Source organism: Labeo rohita, chromosome 7, assembly GCF_022985175.1.
Source record: "Labeo rohita strain BAU-BD-2019 chromosome 7, IGBB_LRoh.1.0, whole genome shotgun sequence".
Taxonomy (NCBI): Eukaryota; Metazoa; Chordata; class Actinopteri; order Cypriniformes; family Cyprinidae; genus Labeo; species Labeo rohita.
Window position 1 is genome coordinate 36665131 of NC_066875.1, and position 18720 is coordinate 36683850.

Consider the following 18720-nt stretch of genomic DNA (forward strand, 5'->3'; position numbering starts at 1 on the left):
ATGTAAATTAGACCGGAATATCTCAGATTGAGCGATTGAGGTGTTGTGTTGCTGGATGTAATAATGAACATAGTGGTCGTCATTTACTCCTGACATCTGAGCCGCTGAAGATGCAGTGGATTACGTTTGTTTGTGAAGGGAATGCACCTCCCGATCCACAACATGTATACGTTTTTTTTTTTCTTTGCAATCTTTGCGATCACCTTTCCTAATAACGTGCTAGTTAGCGAGTTTAGCGGCTAAACATGGCTAAATGTGGCTAAAGTAAACAGGCTTGTCACTCCACAGAGAGAAGAGAGGGGCGGGGCGAGCAGAGCTCATTAACATTTAAAGCAACCTCGACCAGAACAGGATGATTTTTGCAGAGCTTATTTTGGCAAGGTAAAAAGGGTGTTGTTTTACACTACCTTTACACATTGAGAGTTATACCAAAGTATATTATAGACTTTTCATTAAGACCCTAAAGAGTCACATCAACTTGTGGAGAATGGGCATCCGATGACCCCTTTAAGAATCGATATTGGTTCATTAAAATGAGAATCTATTAAAATCAAGACTTTTTGTTTTGTTTTGTTTACCCAGCCCTAGTGTATTTTGTTGTTTTTAAACACTGTGCTGTCACCCTGTAGGTTCATAATTAAAAATGATAATGTGAAGCAATTAAATGTGTTATTATAACTAAAATGTGAAAATTAAAATGACTGGTAATAATAGATTATGACAGAATTTTTACGACCCTGTCTATCAAAATGGCGGACAATGTTAAAGTCTAGTGCAACCTTTGATTACATATATATATATATATGAGGTAATTTATTCCTGTGATGGCAAAGCTGAATTTTCAGCAGCCTTTGATGCAGTCTTCAGTTTCACATGATCCATCAGAAATAAAGTATGCTGATTTGGTGTTCAAGAAGCATTTCTTATTATTATCAGTGCAATGAAAAAAAGGTTGTGCTGCTTAGTATTAATATAAACCCTTTTTAAGGATTCTTCAATGGTTAGAAAGTTCAAAAGGACTGCATTTATTTGAAATAGAAAACTTTTATAACATTAATTTATAATGTTAGAAAAGTTTTCTATTTCAAATAAATGCAGTCCTTTTGAACTTTCTTTACTGCCACTTTTGATCAATTGAATGCATTCTTGCTGAATAAAAGTATTCATTTATTTCAAAGAAATAAATAAATTGGAAGCTTGTTTTCTGAGAAAAATTTGTGGGCGTTAGATATATGTACATTACACCATCTCTCCCTTTCTCTCTAATGCTAATCACTAGTATTGATCTGACTGTGACGTAAAACCACTGACTCAGACTTCCTGCTCATCACAGTAAACAACATTAAAATGATATTGCTCCATCAGATGGAATGAATTTAGATGAACTAAATAACATAGGAGACGTACTGTATTTCCTTCTCAGAACTGGATGTTTTATAGTAATACACATATACATCACTTCCACCGTTGTGCTCACAGTGAAGAGAACAACATTCTGTCTCGCACTCCACTGGAACTGAACTAACACACACATACACATTTATATACACACACGGATACACGCGCACGCGCTCACATTCACACATGTACACGCGCACTGCATGCGGTCCTGTTCAGTTCGTGCAGTCGTCCTGCGGTAACACATCAGTCTCTGCTTGTTTGTGCCTAATTTAGGCTGCTTCCACACCATGTTAACTTACAAAAACGTCAGGCAGAAAACACAACGACGAACCAATGTCGAGAAATCAAGTATAAAAGGAAGAGAATAAATGAATTTGAATATCGGAATAAACAAAAGATAAAAGCATCTTTTAAAAAATAAACAGATCATTCAGTTAATTTACATCATCATCACATTACCAGGATTTTCTTTAATTGTATCGCATAATGGAGTATTATTAACAGTGAGTAGAGAAGAACAGCAATAGCAACATGACATTCGGTACTGCACAAAGTGGTGATCGATCAGATTTCGAATGAAGCATGGAGAAAAAGCGGCATCGGGCATCTGAGACAGTCTTTGGAATCATTAATTGGCTGGGTTCAGCTGCCGCCTCCCCCATTAGAAGAAGCCCCACCCCAATGATATGACTTGTATGACTGAGATCAGTTGATTGACAGAGGACATTACTCGCGACAAGTCCACAGTTCAAATCCTGCCCGCTCAAGCACGTCAGTTCCTGGGCAGAGCTAGTCTTCGGACAGCGCGTGCCACTTGGCGATCTGTCGCCGCGGGTGGTCGCAGATCTCGCGCCAGTGCTCGCCGGCGGTGCCGGGGGAGGAGGTGCCGAGGAGGAGCCGGCCAATGACGGGTGTACGGGACGTTCTGTCGGAGTCCAGCAGGAGAAGCTCCACGCTGGTGTCCCGCAGGCCGTCTTCCGAGGGCAGGTCGAAAACGAAGAGCTCGTTGAAGACGGGGTTGGGGGAGCACTTTTTCACGTGCGTCTTCTTCTTACACACTCGCTTCTTCCCCTGGAACAGGTTCACCTTCACGTAAGGATCTAACAAAGACGTGAGAAAGAGAAATAAACAGAGTGAGACAGAAATCAATACTGCAGTCGATGCACAGGAAATGATACATTGCGCACAGGGAGATCACACCTCTGCCAGACAAAGTGTTTTGTAAATGGATGATGCAGCTTAAGAAATACAATAAGGTAATAATCATGGTTATTATAGTAAACTAAAAACATCTTATTTTCATTTAGTTTTACTTAAAGGAATAGTTCACCCCAAAAAAAGAACATTTAGCCATTATTTACTCACCCTCATGTCGTTCCAAACCTGTATAGGTTTCTTTATGTTGAACACATAAAAAGATATTTTGAAGAATTTTGAAGAACCAAACAGTTGTTGGTCCCCATCGGTCCCCAGCATTCTTGTAAATATTTTCTTTTATGTTCAACCAATTTCGTTCCAAACTTGTATGAGTTTCTTGGAACGGAAGAAACTCATACAAGTTTGGAATGAAATTATGGTGAGTAAATGATGGCAAAATTGTCATTTTTGGGTGAACCATTCCTTTTTTATTGTACTAAAATAAACGTTAAATAATAACTAATAAAAATAAAAATATGAAAATGTAAATGAAAATATAACAATCATACAAAGTGAAAATATTATTAAAACAATAACAGTACCTCAGTGATTCTAAAATTATACTGGTACTAATAGAGGACATCCATCATAATATGTACATAAAATGTTCTAGATCAGTGGTTCTCAATCAGGGGCCCGGGGCCCATTAGGGGGCCTAGTCAAAGACTTTATATATGTGACCCTGAACCACAAAACCAGTCATAAGGGTCGTATCTGATTTTTTTATATATCATCATACAAATAAGCTTTCCATTGATGTGGGGTTTGTTATGATAGGACAATATTAGACCGAGATACAACTATTTGAAAATCTGGAATCTGAGTGTGCAAAAAAATCAAAATATTGAAAAAAATCACCTTTAAAGTTGTCCAAATTAAGTTCTTAGCAATGCAAATTACTAATCAAAAATTAAGCTTTGATATACTTATGGTAGGAAATTTAAAAAATATCTTCATTGAACATCTTTATGTAGCATCCTAATGATTTTTGGCATAAAAGAAAAATTGATCATTTAGACCCATACAATGTAGTCTTGGATATTACTAAAAATATACACTTGCTACTTAAGACTGCTTTTGTGAGTCACAAGATTGTGGACTCATATTACTTATGAATAGGAGTAAAGTGCAATGCCCAATATGGCGAATAAGCTCCACCCTACAAATGAAAGAGCCAATCGTTTATTAGTGTAGTCATCGCATCACTGCAGCTGTCATTAGACGCTCCTGTTCCTATAGAAACAGGCAGCATTCGCAAACTTGTGCTCATGACTGCACATGTGCATTGGCTGGTCTAGCATCAAAAACAAGTTTTTAACGGTATTTGAATGTAAGAAATAAGTTTTATTAGCCTGTTGTTGTTGAATTTCATTGGTGTTTTCAAATATGAAATTTAATCATGAACTTAGTGAACAGTTTTGGAGAATTTGAGATGGAAATGACTTGTCCTAAAGGGACTTTGGCCTAGTACAGTATACTAATAGTAGGCTAAAGACAACTTCTATCTGACCCACACGCTCTGACCTCACCTGAGGGTCCGTTGGAGTCCGCTTTGGGCAGGTGGCGGGCTTTCAGTACCACCACAGTCAGAGTACTGGTGGTGGACTGATAACACAGGGACAGAAGTAGCTCTCCTCGACCAGCACTCCTCTACAGATACAGATAAAGAACAAAGACATTTGTTTATATCTTCTCGCAAGGTTTGGACACAAGCAGCATCGCAAAGCCCAAAACACTTTCTTTTTTTTTCTTTTATAATGTCACATTAAGGCAACTAGCCCTAGGCAGGTTAGAGAAGACAACTTATAAGTGCGTTAACATTACGAGAAACTGACAGTGAATCATTCCCTTGGCACAACACCAATGTATGACTCCAATTATGTGTGAACACGGCAGCATGTTGCCTTGGCAACACATCAGCAGGGTTCTGCTGCTGCCACGGCGATGACTTGGAATGTCTCTCAACCGATGAGGCATAATTATGTGTGTTTAACTATATGCAGCCACAGTCACCGATGAAAGATAATAGCTTTCCTTTCAGCTCAAATGGAGTGAATTCTTATGTGCACAACAGTGAAATCGTGTTGCCAAAACAAGATTTTGTCAAAGATTATGACTTTTGCCCCATTCACTATTATTTAAATAAGGTATGTGGACTTTTCGTCCTCAACAATGCTTTTTATGCATTTAGGAGTGCATTAAATTTGACAACAAAATTGGTGTAGACAGGTCAGCTCAGCATAAATACATTGAGTCAGTTTTTGAAGCTCAAAAAACTGAGTCATGCCTGGTCCATTAGTAGGTCAATTAAAAATGTACAACCTGCCACATGGATGGCAAAGATTATTTATTGACCCAATGGACAAACAGACATCATTAATTGTTTCTCCTCCCAGACTTGGGTGTGTCATTGACTGTCCGCAGTAAGCAAGACCAACTACTGACAGTCTCTAATGTCGGATGAGCTGGAACGGGTATGTAAACACCTTAAAATAACCAAATTCTGTCTCCACTTCCACAGCTACAAGCATATGCTTTCATATTATACTCAGCTATATATATATACACATCAAAAGAAATATAATTCAAGTTATTCTTACCCTGACATTTCTTTTAATAATGTCCCGGCTCATGAGGACGCGTCCCTCGGACAGGTCAATGTCAGCCAGAGGAACAAGGGTCTCTCCAATGACTTCATCACGTGAAAAGCGGTCGAAGCTCAGCACCATGAAGTGCAAAGCCAGCTGGGAAACGCGTGCATATGGGATTCCATAGAAGCTGAAGGTCTCGTCGAAGGCTGGGTCCAGAGTCTTCCTCAAAACTCGTGTCTTCACCTTGTGCTTCTTCTCAGGCAGCAAGGTCAGCTTGATATAGGGGTCAGAGGTCAACGACTGCTCATCCGTGGGAGACAATCCATGCGCCTCCTTGATGTGAACCATGAAAGCCTTCTTCTCAAAGTTGTACTCAACCGAAAAGTGGAGTGTCCCCAGGCCACCCTGTTTGTCCTGAGATTTCTCCACAGCCGGTGTTGGTGTCTGACTGGACAGAATGCTTTCTGGCGTACCAGCCTCCTGATTGCCACCCGACCCGAAGCCTCCTTGAAGAGACGGGATGTCCAGATCTGGGGAGCTGCGCACCTTCAGTTGGAGGGTTGGTGGCTTGGAAGTGAAGTTCCCATTAAGATCTCGTTTCTCCAAGTCCAGATGAAGCTCGGGCCGCCCACCGGTGGGACTGAGGGTCTGTTTTCCATGAGCTTCTGGTGTTTTTTCTCCTCCAAACTTCTTTTTTCCACTCAGGCTCTCAGGATAGATGTCGACTCCCTTCAGCATGTGAACAAACTTATAGGGTGGGGTCTTGTTGCTAGCCTTGTTGGCTTTGCGCTGACAGCAAATCCATGCAAAGATGGAGACGCTGAAGACCAGGCCAAACACACTCACCACTGCCACGCTCACAGGAATCTCCGCTATGTATAAAAGAGGAAATTGAGAAAAAATACCAATACTTTATTTATTTATTTTATATATGTATGTAGACTTATATAAAGTTATTTGCATTGGATCCAGCACAAACACTGAGGTGTTGATGTTTAACAGAAACAGTAACACCCAGAAGAAGAAAAATAATGGCACTTTTTCCTCAGTGAACAGTCTCAGTCTCTTAAATCATGCCTGAGATTACTATGATACTGTTTACTAAGAACTGTTCATTTCGATTTAGCTACAAAACCCTGACAAGCTAGTGTCTGTGAATCTGGAAATTTCCGTTTTCATCATGGGTGCAGCACCTCTCCAGTGAATTAACTAAGATGCTCTGTCAGCCTTTTGTCTTTCTCCTTGAAAACAAATCACGTACACTTCCGTGACTCATACGTTATCACTGAAAGCTTCTGACAAACATCTCAACGCGTTTCAAACATTTTCATAAACGAGTGATGTCATAGGCTTCTAATAGAGCACGCGCCTCTCTATGATGTGTGCGCATATGAGGGAAAAGATGCGTTACTGTTACCGAGCCACGTTTCCAAAAATCTAACAATTCTTTAACCATAGGCAAATACGACCTGTTCACCAAAAATGATAAATAACAACAATTTACTCACCAAAATGTGCTTCTTCTGTCGTCACTGGTGCCATTGTGTTCGCGCTCTCTGTCCAAGGTCCTGAAAAGATGCTTTCAGTTCGCGCTGCCTCTCACGATTCTTCACCTCGCCAGTCTTTCGCTTCAGGCGGAGAGGGACACGAGATTAAATAATTTAACGGTTGTAGTAGATTAAAAATTTACGCCTGTTTATTGTTGTTCCACAATAAGCAAGAAAAAGCGAGATTTTCCCCCTTTTCCAGAGGTTACCTCACACCCGCCCAGTGCTGATACTCGCTGCGCTATGAGTCTGCCTGACAAGCGACGCCTCTCCAATCCCCTCCCCTCCAGTGAGTTCATCGCTTCTGACGCAGTTCTGACGAACGCAGTGCCTGAAATCACTGCCCTGCGCACTGATACCAAACACAGGCCTGTTAATCATTGTGATTGCCCAGGGTTTATGGCGTCTATGTGCCTTCAAACGTATCTGAAGAGGTCTAGGTGAAATGGTCTTTGTTGTGGTTCTATTAACGGGCAGGACTGAGCTGATGACACTTAATTTCAATTGTTAAAGTGCACACCAATTCACAAAGCACAGGCCCATCACACTGTATGCAATGAGTAATCAATAAACTAATAGCTTTTATGTTTCCTGGAAATGACATTTGATTATAATAACATAATAAAGCAGTCTTTCTCAATAAATATCATTAGCCTAATACGACCTACACATCTCTGATTGCGCACATATAAAACTGATTGTGGACTTGTTTATATTTTGTTCTCTTGGCAGAAATGTGTGTAGTCTGATCCCTATTAGGTCCTTATTTTTTAGGTTTGTCATTGGTTACATGTTCCTGTCCTCATTTAACATCTGTTGAATATTCATGCTCATCAATGAAAATCTGATTTATGGTGTCACCTTGACCACTTTCTTTATCACTTTGAAGTTTCATTTAATATAATCAGTGGGGAGTCTATGTTTAATTGACAAAGATTGTATTAATCTAAAAGACCTGTGGAGGGCATAAGATGACTTTTAGTTTTATACAAAAATGTTACTCAACTCAAATGATACAGTATGTACACTACCAGTCAAAAGTTTTTGAAGTAAGATTTTTAATGTCTTCTGCTCACCAAGCCTGCCTTTATTTCATTCAAAGTACAGCAAAAACAGTAAAAAATTGAAATATTTTTACTGTTTAAAATCGTTTTTATTTGAATATATTTTAAAATGTAATTTATTCCTGTGATTTCGAACCTGAATTTTTAGCGTCATTACTCCAGTCACATGATCCCTCAGAAAGCATTCTAATATTCAGATTTGCTGCTCAGAAAACATTATTATTATTATGATTATGAGTAGTATATGAGTAGGATACTTTCATGAAAGCTTACTGCAGTTGTCTGAAATAGAAATCTTTTGTAACATTATAAATGTCTTTATTATCACTTTTCATCAATTTAAAGCATCCTTGCTAAATAAAAGTATTTTATTTACTAAAAAAAAAAACACCCTCCAAGCTGAATGATATAGTGTAGAATGTTACAAAAGCTTTTTATTTCAGATAAATGCTGATCTTTGGATCTTCCTGAAAAAAATGTTTTAATTACTGTTTTAAATATTAAATATTGATAATAATAATAAAATATATAATCTTAAAATATATTCAAATAGAAAGCAGTTACTTCGAATAGTAAAAATATTTCATAATATTACTGCTTTTGGTGTATTTTGGATCAAATAAATGCAGGCTTGGTGAGCATATATATTTTCTTCAAAAATATATAAAAAACCTGTAGTGTAAACTGACATCATATTTCTTATTTTGTAAAGAAATGTATCTCATCCCCTCTGCCTTTTTTACTGAGGAATCACATATCTTAAAACATCCGGAATCATAACATTAATATGCAGTTAATTATTTTAATTTGCTGACACTCCTAGTTCCTGTTCATAATAAAACAAAATATCCTAGCCAACATGAGGGGGGCTCTGAATAGACAAATTTGTGGCATTGGGGTTAAAAAGTTTGAAAACCACTGGTTTAACTGAAGCAAGATCTTGTGCCCTTGATTCTAACTAGACACTGTTTTCAGCATCAGCCACAAATCATCAGCATGCATTCAGTTCCTGGGTCACCTTATCAACAGAACCTCCAGCCACTGCATTAGCAGCCAAACTATATTTCAGGTAGGCAGGCTGGTCTAACACACTCTTTCTTGGTACAAAATTTATAGTAATTCTAGCTAAACCTTTTTATCCAAAAGTGAAATACAATACACTTACAAGAACAGTGTCCTTGAATCAACCTGGGGTTACATGCTGAGCTTAAGGGCTTTGCTCATACCTCACTCTCTGACTCAATAAGTAGCCTTTCATTAGCAAAACTGAACTCAAATTACCACAGAATATAATCAGGGTAAAAAGAGAACTTATCAATGAAAATATTTATCAATCAAAATTTAAAAGAGAAAATATTCAGTGTTCAAGACCTCTCTTACTTTATGAGCAAATGCACTTTTACAGATATGAGTGCTTTTACTTTTATTCAATAATTTTATTATATTATTTCCAAATTTTACATTTTATAAATGTGAGGTTGGCAAAATCAAACCAAAGCACACACATCAGCTGTAAGAGTGCTCAAAATTGGGTTTTCAAAAAAAAAAAAAACCCAAACCAAAACACAAAACAAAAACAACAAACAAACAAAACAATTTTATTTGTTTATTTATTTTTTATTGCAATTTATTGCACTTTTAGTTTATTTATTTTGTTGTTGTTTATATATGCAGAATCACACACACATGGTCAGCTATCCTTTTAGTGACTCTACATAGGCGTAATGGTTTTTATACTGTACAAACCATATTTTCTATTGCCCTACACCAACCCTACACCTAAACCTACCTGTCACAGGAAACTTTCTGCATTTTTACTTCTGTATGATTTATAAGCTTTTGTATCCGTGGGGACCTCAATTTAGGTCCCCTGACACGAGTGACACAAGGTTTAAGTCCCCACCAGGACATATAAACCAAAAATTTTCAGAATCCTTTTATGAATATAACAGAATGATCAAAAGATCAGCATTAATCTAAATAAAAAGCTTTTGTAACACTATACCATTTAAAATCCTGGAGTCATTATAATGTATTTATTTTATTGTATTTTTGGGTTAAGAAAGCACGGATTTGCTGTCAATAAGAAATTATACAAACTAATACATTTATTAAGCAAGGATGCTTTAAATTGATCAAAAGTGATGATAAAGACATTTATAATGTTACAAACGATTTCTACTTCTGAACCTTTATTTATCAAAGAAACCTGAAAAAATTCTGCTCAGCTCTTTTCAATATAATAGTAATGTTTATTTATTTATTTATTTTTTAAAGCAGCAAATGAGAAATTTATAATGATTTCCGAAGGCTCATGGAGTTATGATGCTAACAACTCAGCTTTGAAATCACAGGAATAAATTACATTTTAAAATGTTCTGTGTTTTTTTAATTATATATTTTTTTGAAATATTTAAAAAATGTACTGTTGTATGTGTATATATATATATATATATATACATATACTACACTATATTACACAAACTCACACAGTGAAGGCCTGTACTGAAGGTGGCAGTAACATTAAACACTTGTGTCTGTGGGTCTGCTGTATTGCATCGTTTTAGTATGCAGAACAGAGAGCCGACTCAAAATCGAATTGAAGATAAACGGTCATTGTATTTGTCTATTTATTTATGTCACCCTAAATAAATGAGATCACACTGCTTGCTCACCCCAACTTTATACGTCACGGCCAGCGCCTCGTGCTCTTTCTCCGCGTCGTTTGGGCGACACTGACATCTGCTGGTTGATTTGTTAAGTTGCAAAGCCTACAAAACACAAGTTCGCCAAGACGTAGGTATTTCATTTGAAGTTAACGAACATTCCCAAACAAATTTAATTAGATAATAACCAGGTGAAAACACAAGTGCACCCTGAAAATACATCACTGGCTCACCGTTGGATAAAGATGCCGTTACTTTTATTATGCAGGCAGCGCTCATGCGTAAGAACTGCGGGCGCGTGCGTGAAGAGGAAGAGCCGTGAGTCTCTCCAAAATGGCGACGACCATAGAGAGTGGCAATGCAGGAGCTGCAAATAAGAAAAAACACCTCGGAATCCCCGAAGCAATATTTGTGGTCAGTGAGAATATGACATATAGTTAATTTTCATGTCTGTGCTGTCGATAGTTTCCCGTGAAAGCGGTGTGTTAGTGTGTTGGTCTTTTAACGGCTTTCTGAAGTAGAAAGCGCCCTGCTCCTCTCCTTATAAGGCTGCAGGCTATGCTTGCTCGTGTCTTGAAGGTGCAGTGAGCTTTGGGTGACAGATAACACACGATGAATCCGTTTTTGAGTACTTCATATGATGTAATTCATTAAGGAAACCCGTATGATGTCGTTGTGAACTATAACTGTGGTTCTGTAGGAAGATGTGGATGCATTCATGAAGCAGCCGGGCAATGACACAGCAGACGCCGTGCTGAGGAAGCTGGATGAACAGTATCAGAAATATAAATATATGGAGCTCAATCTGGCTCAGAAGAAGCTCAGGTTTGGTTCTGATCAATTCCATCCTGTAAAGTAATAGGCAATGATCAGTTTGTGTGTCAGTGCTAAATGATGCTCTTTTTGTACAGACTATTGTTGTTTTCTGTGATGAGGAACAAAATCGCAGTGATTTACTGCTGCATTTAAAAAAATCAGTTTCATTACTTTTTATTATTTTGCATTTTTCATTATTATTATTATTTTTTGTTTCTTAGGTTGAAAAGCCAGATCCCACAAATCAAACAGACATTAGAAATCCTACGGCACATGCAGAAAAAGAAGGTAAGCCCATCACAATGTTTGACTCCCATATCTTAATATGTGACCCTTGACCACAAAACCATAAGAGTCAAGTTTCTGAAATTGAGATTTGTACGTCATCTGAAAGCTGAATTTATACGTTTTCTATTGATGTATGGTTTGTTAGGACAATGTTTGAATGAGATGCAACTATTTAAAAATTTTGAGGAGAGTTTGAGGGTGCAAAAAAAATCAAAATATTGAGAAAATTGTCCACTTCCAAAACAAAGATACACATATAAGTTACTCACCCCCTTGTCATTCAAGATGTTTATGTCTTTCTTTCTTCAATCGTAAAGAAATTGTTTTTTGAGGAAAACATTTCAGCATTTTACTCCATACAATGGACTGCTATGGTGCTCCGATTTTGAACTTCCAAAATGCAGTTTAAATGCGGCTTCAAATGATCCCAAATGCGGTTGTAAATGATCCCAGCCGAGAAAGAAGGGTCTTATCTAGCGAAGCGATCGATTATTTTCATTTTAAAAAAATCAATTTAAATACTTTTTAATCTCAAATGCTTGTCTTGTCTTACTCTCCATGAACTCTGTGTATTTTGACTCAAGACAGTTAGGGTATGTCGAAAAACTCCAATTGTATTTTCTCCCTCAACTTCAGAAATCATTTTGAAATCATCCTACATCGCTGCAGAAGTACCGACACAATCTTTGCAAAGTGAACATGCAAAGAAGATCAAACATCCTTAACAAAAAAGGTAAAACAGCGATATAGGGCGATTTTGAAGTTGAGGGAGAACATGAGATGGGAGTTTTTCGACATACCCTAACTGTCATGAGCGGGGAAAAAAAACAGTCCAGGCAGAGTAAGACAAGATGAGCATTTAACATTAAAAAGAATATAAATTGTATTATTTTTCTGAAAATAACCAATCGTTTCGCTAGATAAGACCCTTCTTCCTCGACTGGTATCATTTTTACAACTGCATTTGGGATCGTTTGAAGCCGCATTTAAACTGCATTTTGAAAGTTCAAAATCAGGGCACCATATCAGTCCATTATATGGAGAAAAATGCTGAAATGTTTTCCTCAGAAAACATAATTTCTTTACGACTGAAGAAAGAAAGACATGAACATCTTGGATGACAAGGGGGTGAGTACATTATATGTGAATCTTTATTTTGGAAGTGGACTTCTCCTTTAAAATCATCCAAATTAAGTTCTCAGCAATGCATATTGCTAATAAAAAATGAAGTTTTGATATATTTATGGGAGGAAATTTACAAAATATCTTCATTGAACATGATCTTTACTTAATATCCTAATAATTGGCATAAAAGACAAATCACTCATTTTGACCCATACAATGTATATTTGGCTATTGCTACAAATATACCCGTGCTACTTAAGATACTTAAGGTTTTGTGGTCACATATGCAAATGGAAGGAGGGAAGTAAATCAAAGATCTCCTGTCTTTAATAGTGGCTTTTAAATGAGTGTTGTGTTCTTTGTAAGTTATCTCATCTCTGTTTGTTTGTTTTTCTATTCTTAATTATGCATGTCAAATCACAGGACACTACAGATCCCATGGAGACACATTTTCTTTTGGCTGATAACGTCTATTGCAAAGCCACTGTCCCACCCACAGATAAAGTGTGTTTGTGGCTTGGGGTAAGTGTTATTCACTGTGTTTCACTGTATTCATACAGTCAACATGAAGTCTGCAATTGATCATGTTTACTCTTTTAGTCTTACCCATTTCTACAAAGACAGATAATTTACAGACGGATAAAATCAAGTGCTGCTCTAATTTTCTTTTGTTCACCAGCCTGGGTCAGTGAGAAATACATTACATTATGGAAGTGACATGAGTTATGACTTTAATATTACTGTTATGACATTTTGAATATTCAAAGCGTTGATGTTTACTCTTGCTCTTTTGTGCAGCTCAGTTGTGCTGTATTGTGTTATTTCATCATGAACTGATGAAACAGTTTGCATGATTAGCAGTGTATCACATGCCTGTACTTTTTTATTACATTTTGTTTTGTAACAGTTTAGTTGTTAAAGGGTTAGTTCACCCATAAATGAAAATTCTGTCGTTAATTACTCACCCTCATGCCGTTCCAAATCCATAAGACCTTTGTTCATCTTCTGAACACAGATTAAGATATTTTTGATCAAATCCGAGAGCTTTCTGATCCTGCATAGACTGCAAGGGTCTGAACACGCTCAAGATCCAGTGAGAACATTGATAAAATAGTCCATGTGACATCAGTGGTTCAGGTGTAATTTTATAAAGCTATGAGAATACTTTTTGTTTTGAAAAACAAAAACTAAAATAACTTTATTCAACAATTCTTCTCCTCCACGTCACCTTACACCATTTGGAGAGTACCACAACTTGTGTGTGCTTTGATCTGCACGTAAACAACGCATGCATGTGGTGCTGCTGATGTAAAACACACGCGCTGTGCCTTTTTTATGTTTAGAGGAAAGCACGTGTATGCGTCGTGGTACTCTTCAAAATAGTGCTAAGGTGATGCAAAGGAGAAGAATTGTTGAATAAAGTTATTTTAGTTTCTTTGCGCAAAAAAAAGAATTCTCATAGCTTTGTACATTTGTTTAAACCACTAATGTCACATGGACCATTTTGTCGATGATGTTGGAACCTGGACCTTGAACGTGGTAGGACCCTTGCTGTCTGTGGAGGGTCGGAGAGCTCTCGGATTTAATCAAAAATATCTAAATTTGTGTTCTGAAGATAAACTAAGGTCTTATGGGCTTGGAATTACATGTTTGTAATTAATTGTTAACCTAACAGACTAGCTTATAGCCATGGTTTTTGTGTTTGTGTACCAGGCTAATGTCATGTTGGAGTATGATATTGATGAGGCCCAGGCACTGTTAGAGAAAAACCTGGCTACAGCTTCACGGAATCTGGACTCTCTGGAAGAGGACCTGGACTTCCTTAGAGACCAGTTCACAACCACTGAAGTCAGTATCCTTAAACAATGGCAAATGTATAGAGAGATTCAGGTTTGTGTTTGTTGTTTTCCGTAATGATGTGCTTTGATTAGTTTTTTTTAATTTTTGTGAAATTAAGTAATTGTCTTTGTTGAACACAGACATAAAACATATACACTGCCTTTCATAAGTTGGGGGTTGGCAAGATGTTTTAAAAAACCAAGCTGCATGTATTTGATCAAAGATACTGTAAAACAGTAGTTTTGAGAAATGTTACAATTTACAAAGTTACACATTTTTTTAAATTTGAATATATATTAATATAATATAATTCCTATGATTCAGCATCCTTCAGACATTATTAATGGTTAGCTGCTCAAATATTTTTTTTTAATTGCTGCTTAATATTTTTGTGGAAACCACAATTTCTTTGATTAATAGAAAGTTCAAAGAACAGCACTGATTTTAAATTAATTGAAACTTTTGTGACATTATACATGTCGTCTTGTCACTTTTAAGACAAAAAAAAGCTTATTGACCCCAAACCTTTGATCGGTAGTGTATGCATGCATCTAAAAGAGATTAACTGGTCAGTATTTACATTTTTTTTTTTGCAGTATTTGATGTGGAGAGCTGTGGAGAGCATTGAGTCATTTCCTTTTGTTGTTTGTTATCGTCTGTGTAATAATGAATAATATTTACATTTAGCATTTAAGATCAGTTGTGAGAGAAATAGGGTTATGCACTGGCTCCAACACCAGTACCATTTTGGTGAAGAAGTGCAGAATGAGAATGAGTGAATCATGTGGAGTATTCCTCAACAAAATTCATATCACATTTTATGCTTCGGCAAATGGTCATATGTTGTAATGGTTAGTCAGACATGTATGACATCTGTAGATTTCTTTCAAGAAAGAACTCCTTCGTTAAATCAGATACAGGCCATCTGTTTTCACCACCTGTTAGAATCTGTTAGTGAAAGATCTGTTGAAGACTCTTGTCTCATCTAAGGCTACATTCACACTGCAAGCCTTAGTGCTTAATTCAGTTTGTTTCTTTCTCAGATCTGATTTTTCTTTTTTACATAGCTGTTAACGTTGTTTTAAATGTGACCAATATCAGATTTACAGTGCAATATGAAAACCTGGAAACCCTGTTCGTAACAAAATCTGCCCAATTGCTTTTCAAAACTAGTCAAAAACTAGCTGAATCATCGTTGCTTCAACCCACAAAGTTGAAAAACAACCTACGGCAACAGTGGAAAAAGTAGCCCAATTCTGAGGGAAAACTCTGGACTTGGCAACACTTGCACAGTGCACTAGCATACGGAAGTAAACACAAAGACATAAAGTTAGTGATTATGCGTATAGTGTGATCTGCTGCAGAAGCCAGCGAAATAATGCACAGAGGCAATATGAAAAATAAAGACAAGGATGTGACAGGAGAACAGTTTTGAAGGTATTATGATACAAGCTCTCATGTTTTGCTTTGTATGTGGAGTTACCATTGTAGTACTTTCTGAGTTCTGACACATCACCGTACTTCCACTGACTATTTTTTTGCAACTGTCTTGATAACTTTGTGTATGTAAATTATTTAAAATGACTGCAATCGTGGTGAATGTCGATCTAAAGTGACGCAAGAGTCACATGAATTATGATATGACCGTTCACATGCGGTCGATTTAGTACCATATATGGAAGTGGCACAAATTGGAATCGAAAAGATCAGATTCCAGGTGGTTTGTGCTGTTCACAGTGTCATTAGAAAAAAATGGATTTGGGCCACATTTGAATGCAGTGTGAATGTAGCCTGAGTGTAACTTGTTCTTTCAAGTGTCAGAAAAGTTTTTTTTCAGATCCACCTTAACCACTACTCTCACAGATATGGCACGTGTTTACAATTGGGATGTCAAGAGAAGGAGCAAAGACAACCTCCTCAAATCTGCTGAGCGGTCCTAGAAGAGGAGGCCTGGTTTGGTCCCACCCTTCCCGAATTCCTTCCCCATCGGAAAATTCACCCCCATGTATCTGTTTGCACCAACACCAACTGTTATCTATTGATTTATTACTTTTTAAAGTATTTTTTCAAGTAAAAAGGTGAAAAACATCAAACAAAAGTAATAATGGTAGTTTTCTTGTTTTCTTTTTTAATGATGAATTATTAGCTGTTTCAGAGGGGGCCTCACTCCGCAGGGTCTACAAATTTGTCTTCCTCTGTTCTCCTTTTTTCTCTCATTTGTTGTTTGGTGAACATCTGAAACTTCAGTTCTGTTAAAACAAAACTGTTTAAACTCTGGAATTTCTGTGGAATTTTTCTTGCCAAATCTTGGTGAGAACTTTGTCAAAATGCAACATGCAGAATATCAGGGGGACATACTGTTTCGTTTACCAGCCTCCTTCCTTCTCTACTTCCCTGTTCTTCACTCCTCCTCTGATGTCTGTTTTTTCATCTCTTGTCCTTCATCTGTACTCAATTTGTCACACTGTAGCCATTAAACACTGAACAAGGAATTAATAATGAAGTGATTTGGGAAAAGGCACAAAATCGATGAGATGGTCTGTGTTTTTAATCTGCGTAGCTTTTTATAATTCCTCCTTTGATTGAGGTTCTGGCAGTGAGGGAGATGAATAAGCTTTGATGAATCCAACTAATTAAATATGTGCCTGCAATTCCGTCCATTTCTTTCAATCTTTGACAATCACTTGTGCAGTACTGAAACTACTAATTAGGGCCTGAGTACCGATGGGTGCAAGGACCCTATTGAAATTGCTCAGTTCCTTCTTTTTCTCCAAAATGCATCACATTTTTGGGGGCCTAAACATGCCTAAACTCTGCCAAAAGTGGTGAAAATTTACATCTGTGATAGGGGTTTCAGAAGTGGGTGTGGCAAAATGGATTGATAGCGGTACCTATAAAATTTCTAAAGTCCCCCAGGAGTTATTTTTTGCATACATGTAAGAAATTTGGTAGACACATGTAAAACACCAATACCTACAAAAAAGTCCCCTGGTATGAAGTCCAAAACCCAACAGGAAGTCCGTTATTTAGAATTTTCTCTGCAAGTTTTGTGCCGTTTTGCCATTTTCAGACATTGCATTTAAACAAGCTCCTTCCAGACATTTGAACAGATCAAACCAAATTTGTTCAGTGTAGTCTAAAGCCCTTTGTGACGTTAAATTGCAAAGATCTTGAGTTTTTTTTTATTAAAGGGCGTGTCTGTGGTGACCTGACGTAATGACATATTTTGATGTTTTACCATGAAACAGGAAGTTGTTACATTTTAGGCATATAATGTCTGATCTGCATCAAAATTCACATGTTTGATAAGAATCCTATCCTGAACATATTCCCATTCCCATACCCATATTCAGTTATGGTTATAGCGCCACCTGCTGGCAACAGAAAGTGGCATGTTTTATGCATTCACAAACTCCTCCTAGAGATTTAATGACATCAACATTATATTTGGTCAGTCTACTCTGAAGGCTTTTGCAATGTTAACTTGCAAAGATCTTAAGTTTTCGTTGAAGGGCGTGTCTGTGGTGGCCTGACAAATTTCTCTGTTTCCTCATGTAAAAAGGAAGTTGTTATAACTCAGCAATACAATGTCTGATCTGCCCCATACTTTACCCATTCGATAAGAGTACTGGCCTGAAGACATCTAAAGGCCAAAATTTGGTTATAATCATAGCACCACCTGTTGGCAACAGGATATGTAATATTTTATACTATATCTGCACCAAACTTCATATGTTTGATCAAAGTCCTGGCTTGAAGTCATCTACATGTCAATTTTCAGTTATAGTCATAGCGGCCACCGGTTGGCAGCAGGAAGTTTGGCACATATAAATGACTTTGACATATTCCTTTCATATTTACCACTTTAAATGACTATTGCTCACAGTTCGCTGTGTGGGCCCCATGTGCGAGGGCCCTTTCAACGCTGCCTGCAGCTTTAATTTTGTCTTGATCTTCTGTTGCCTTTCAATTATATTCTCTTGGAGGACCACAGCTGCTATACTCAACATTTAATCACTGAACTGTAATGACCCTCAATTTCTGCAAGTTATGGGTCGAACATAATCAAGTTATAATATACAACCAAAACATTTTTAACATGTTACTTTAATCTGTAGTACATTTCAAGTTCCCTTGATAAAGAGGTACAGGGTGTCTCAAAATCACCTAAACAGAGTCAGTAGTG

General features: G+C 37.2%; 2 protein-coding genes across 2 annotated transcripts; one reads left to right on the top strand and one right to left on the bottom strand.

Moving 5' to 3' along the window:
* Window positions 1–1386: 1386 nt before the first annotated feature.
* syt4 (synaptotagmin IV) lies at window positions 1387–7078 on the bottom strand. The gene is made up of 4 exons (XM_051114537.1): window positions 6698–7078; window positions 5199–6061; window positions 4128–4248; window positions 1387–2501 (listed from the first exon to the last, which is right to left on the bottom strand). Exons 1-4 carry the CDS (start codon window positions 6729–6731, stop codon window positions 2191–2193), a joined length of 1329 nt encoding a protein of 442 aa, XP_050970494.1. The 5' UTR covers window positions 6732–7078; the 3' UTR covers window positions 1387–2190.
* Window positions 7079–10730: 3652 nt separating this feature from the next.
* Window positions 10731–16809, top strand: vbp1 (von Hippel-Lindau binding protein 1). The gene is made up of 6 exons (XM_051114541.1): window positions 10731–10880; window positions 11167–11291; window positions 11504–11570; window positions 13119–13217; window positions 14409–14547; window positions 16398–16809. Exons 1-6 carry the CDS (start codon window positions 10800–10802, stop codon window positions 16472–16474), a joined length of 588 nt encoding a protein of 195 aa, XP_050970498.1. The 5' UTR covers window positions 10731–10799; the 3' UTR covers window positions 16475–16809.
* Window positions 16810–18720: the final 1911 nt, after the last annotated feature.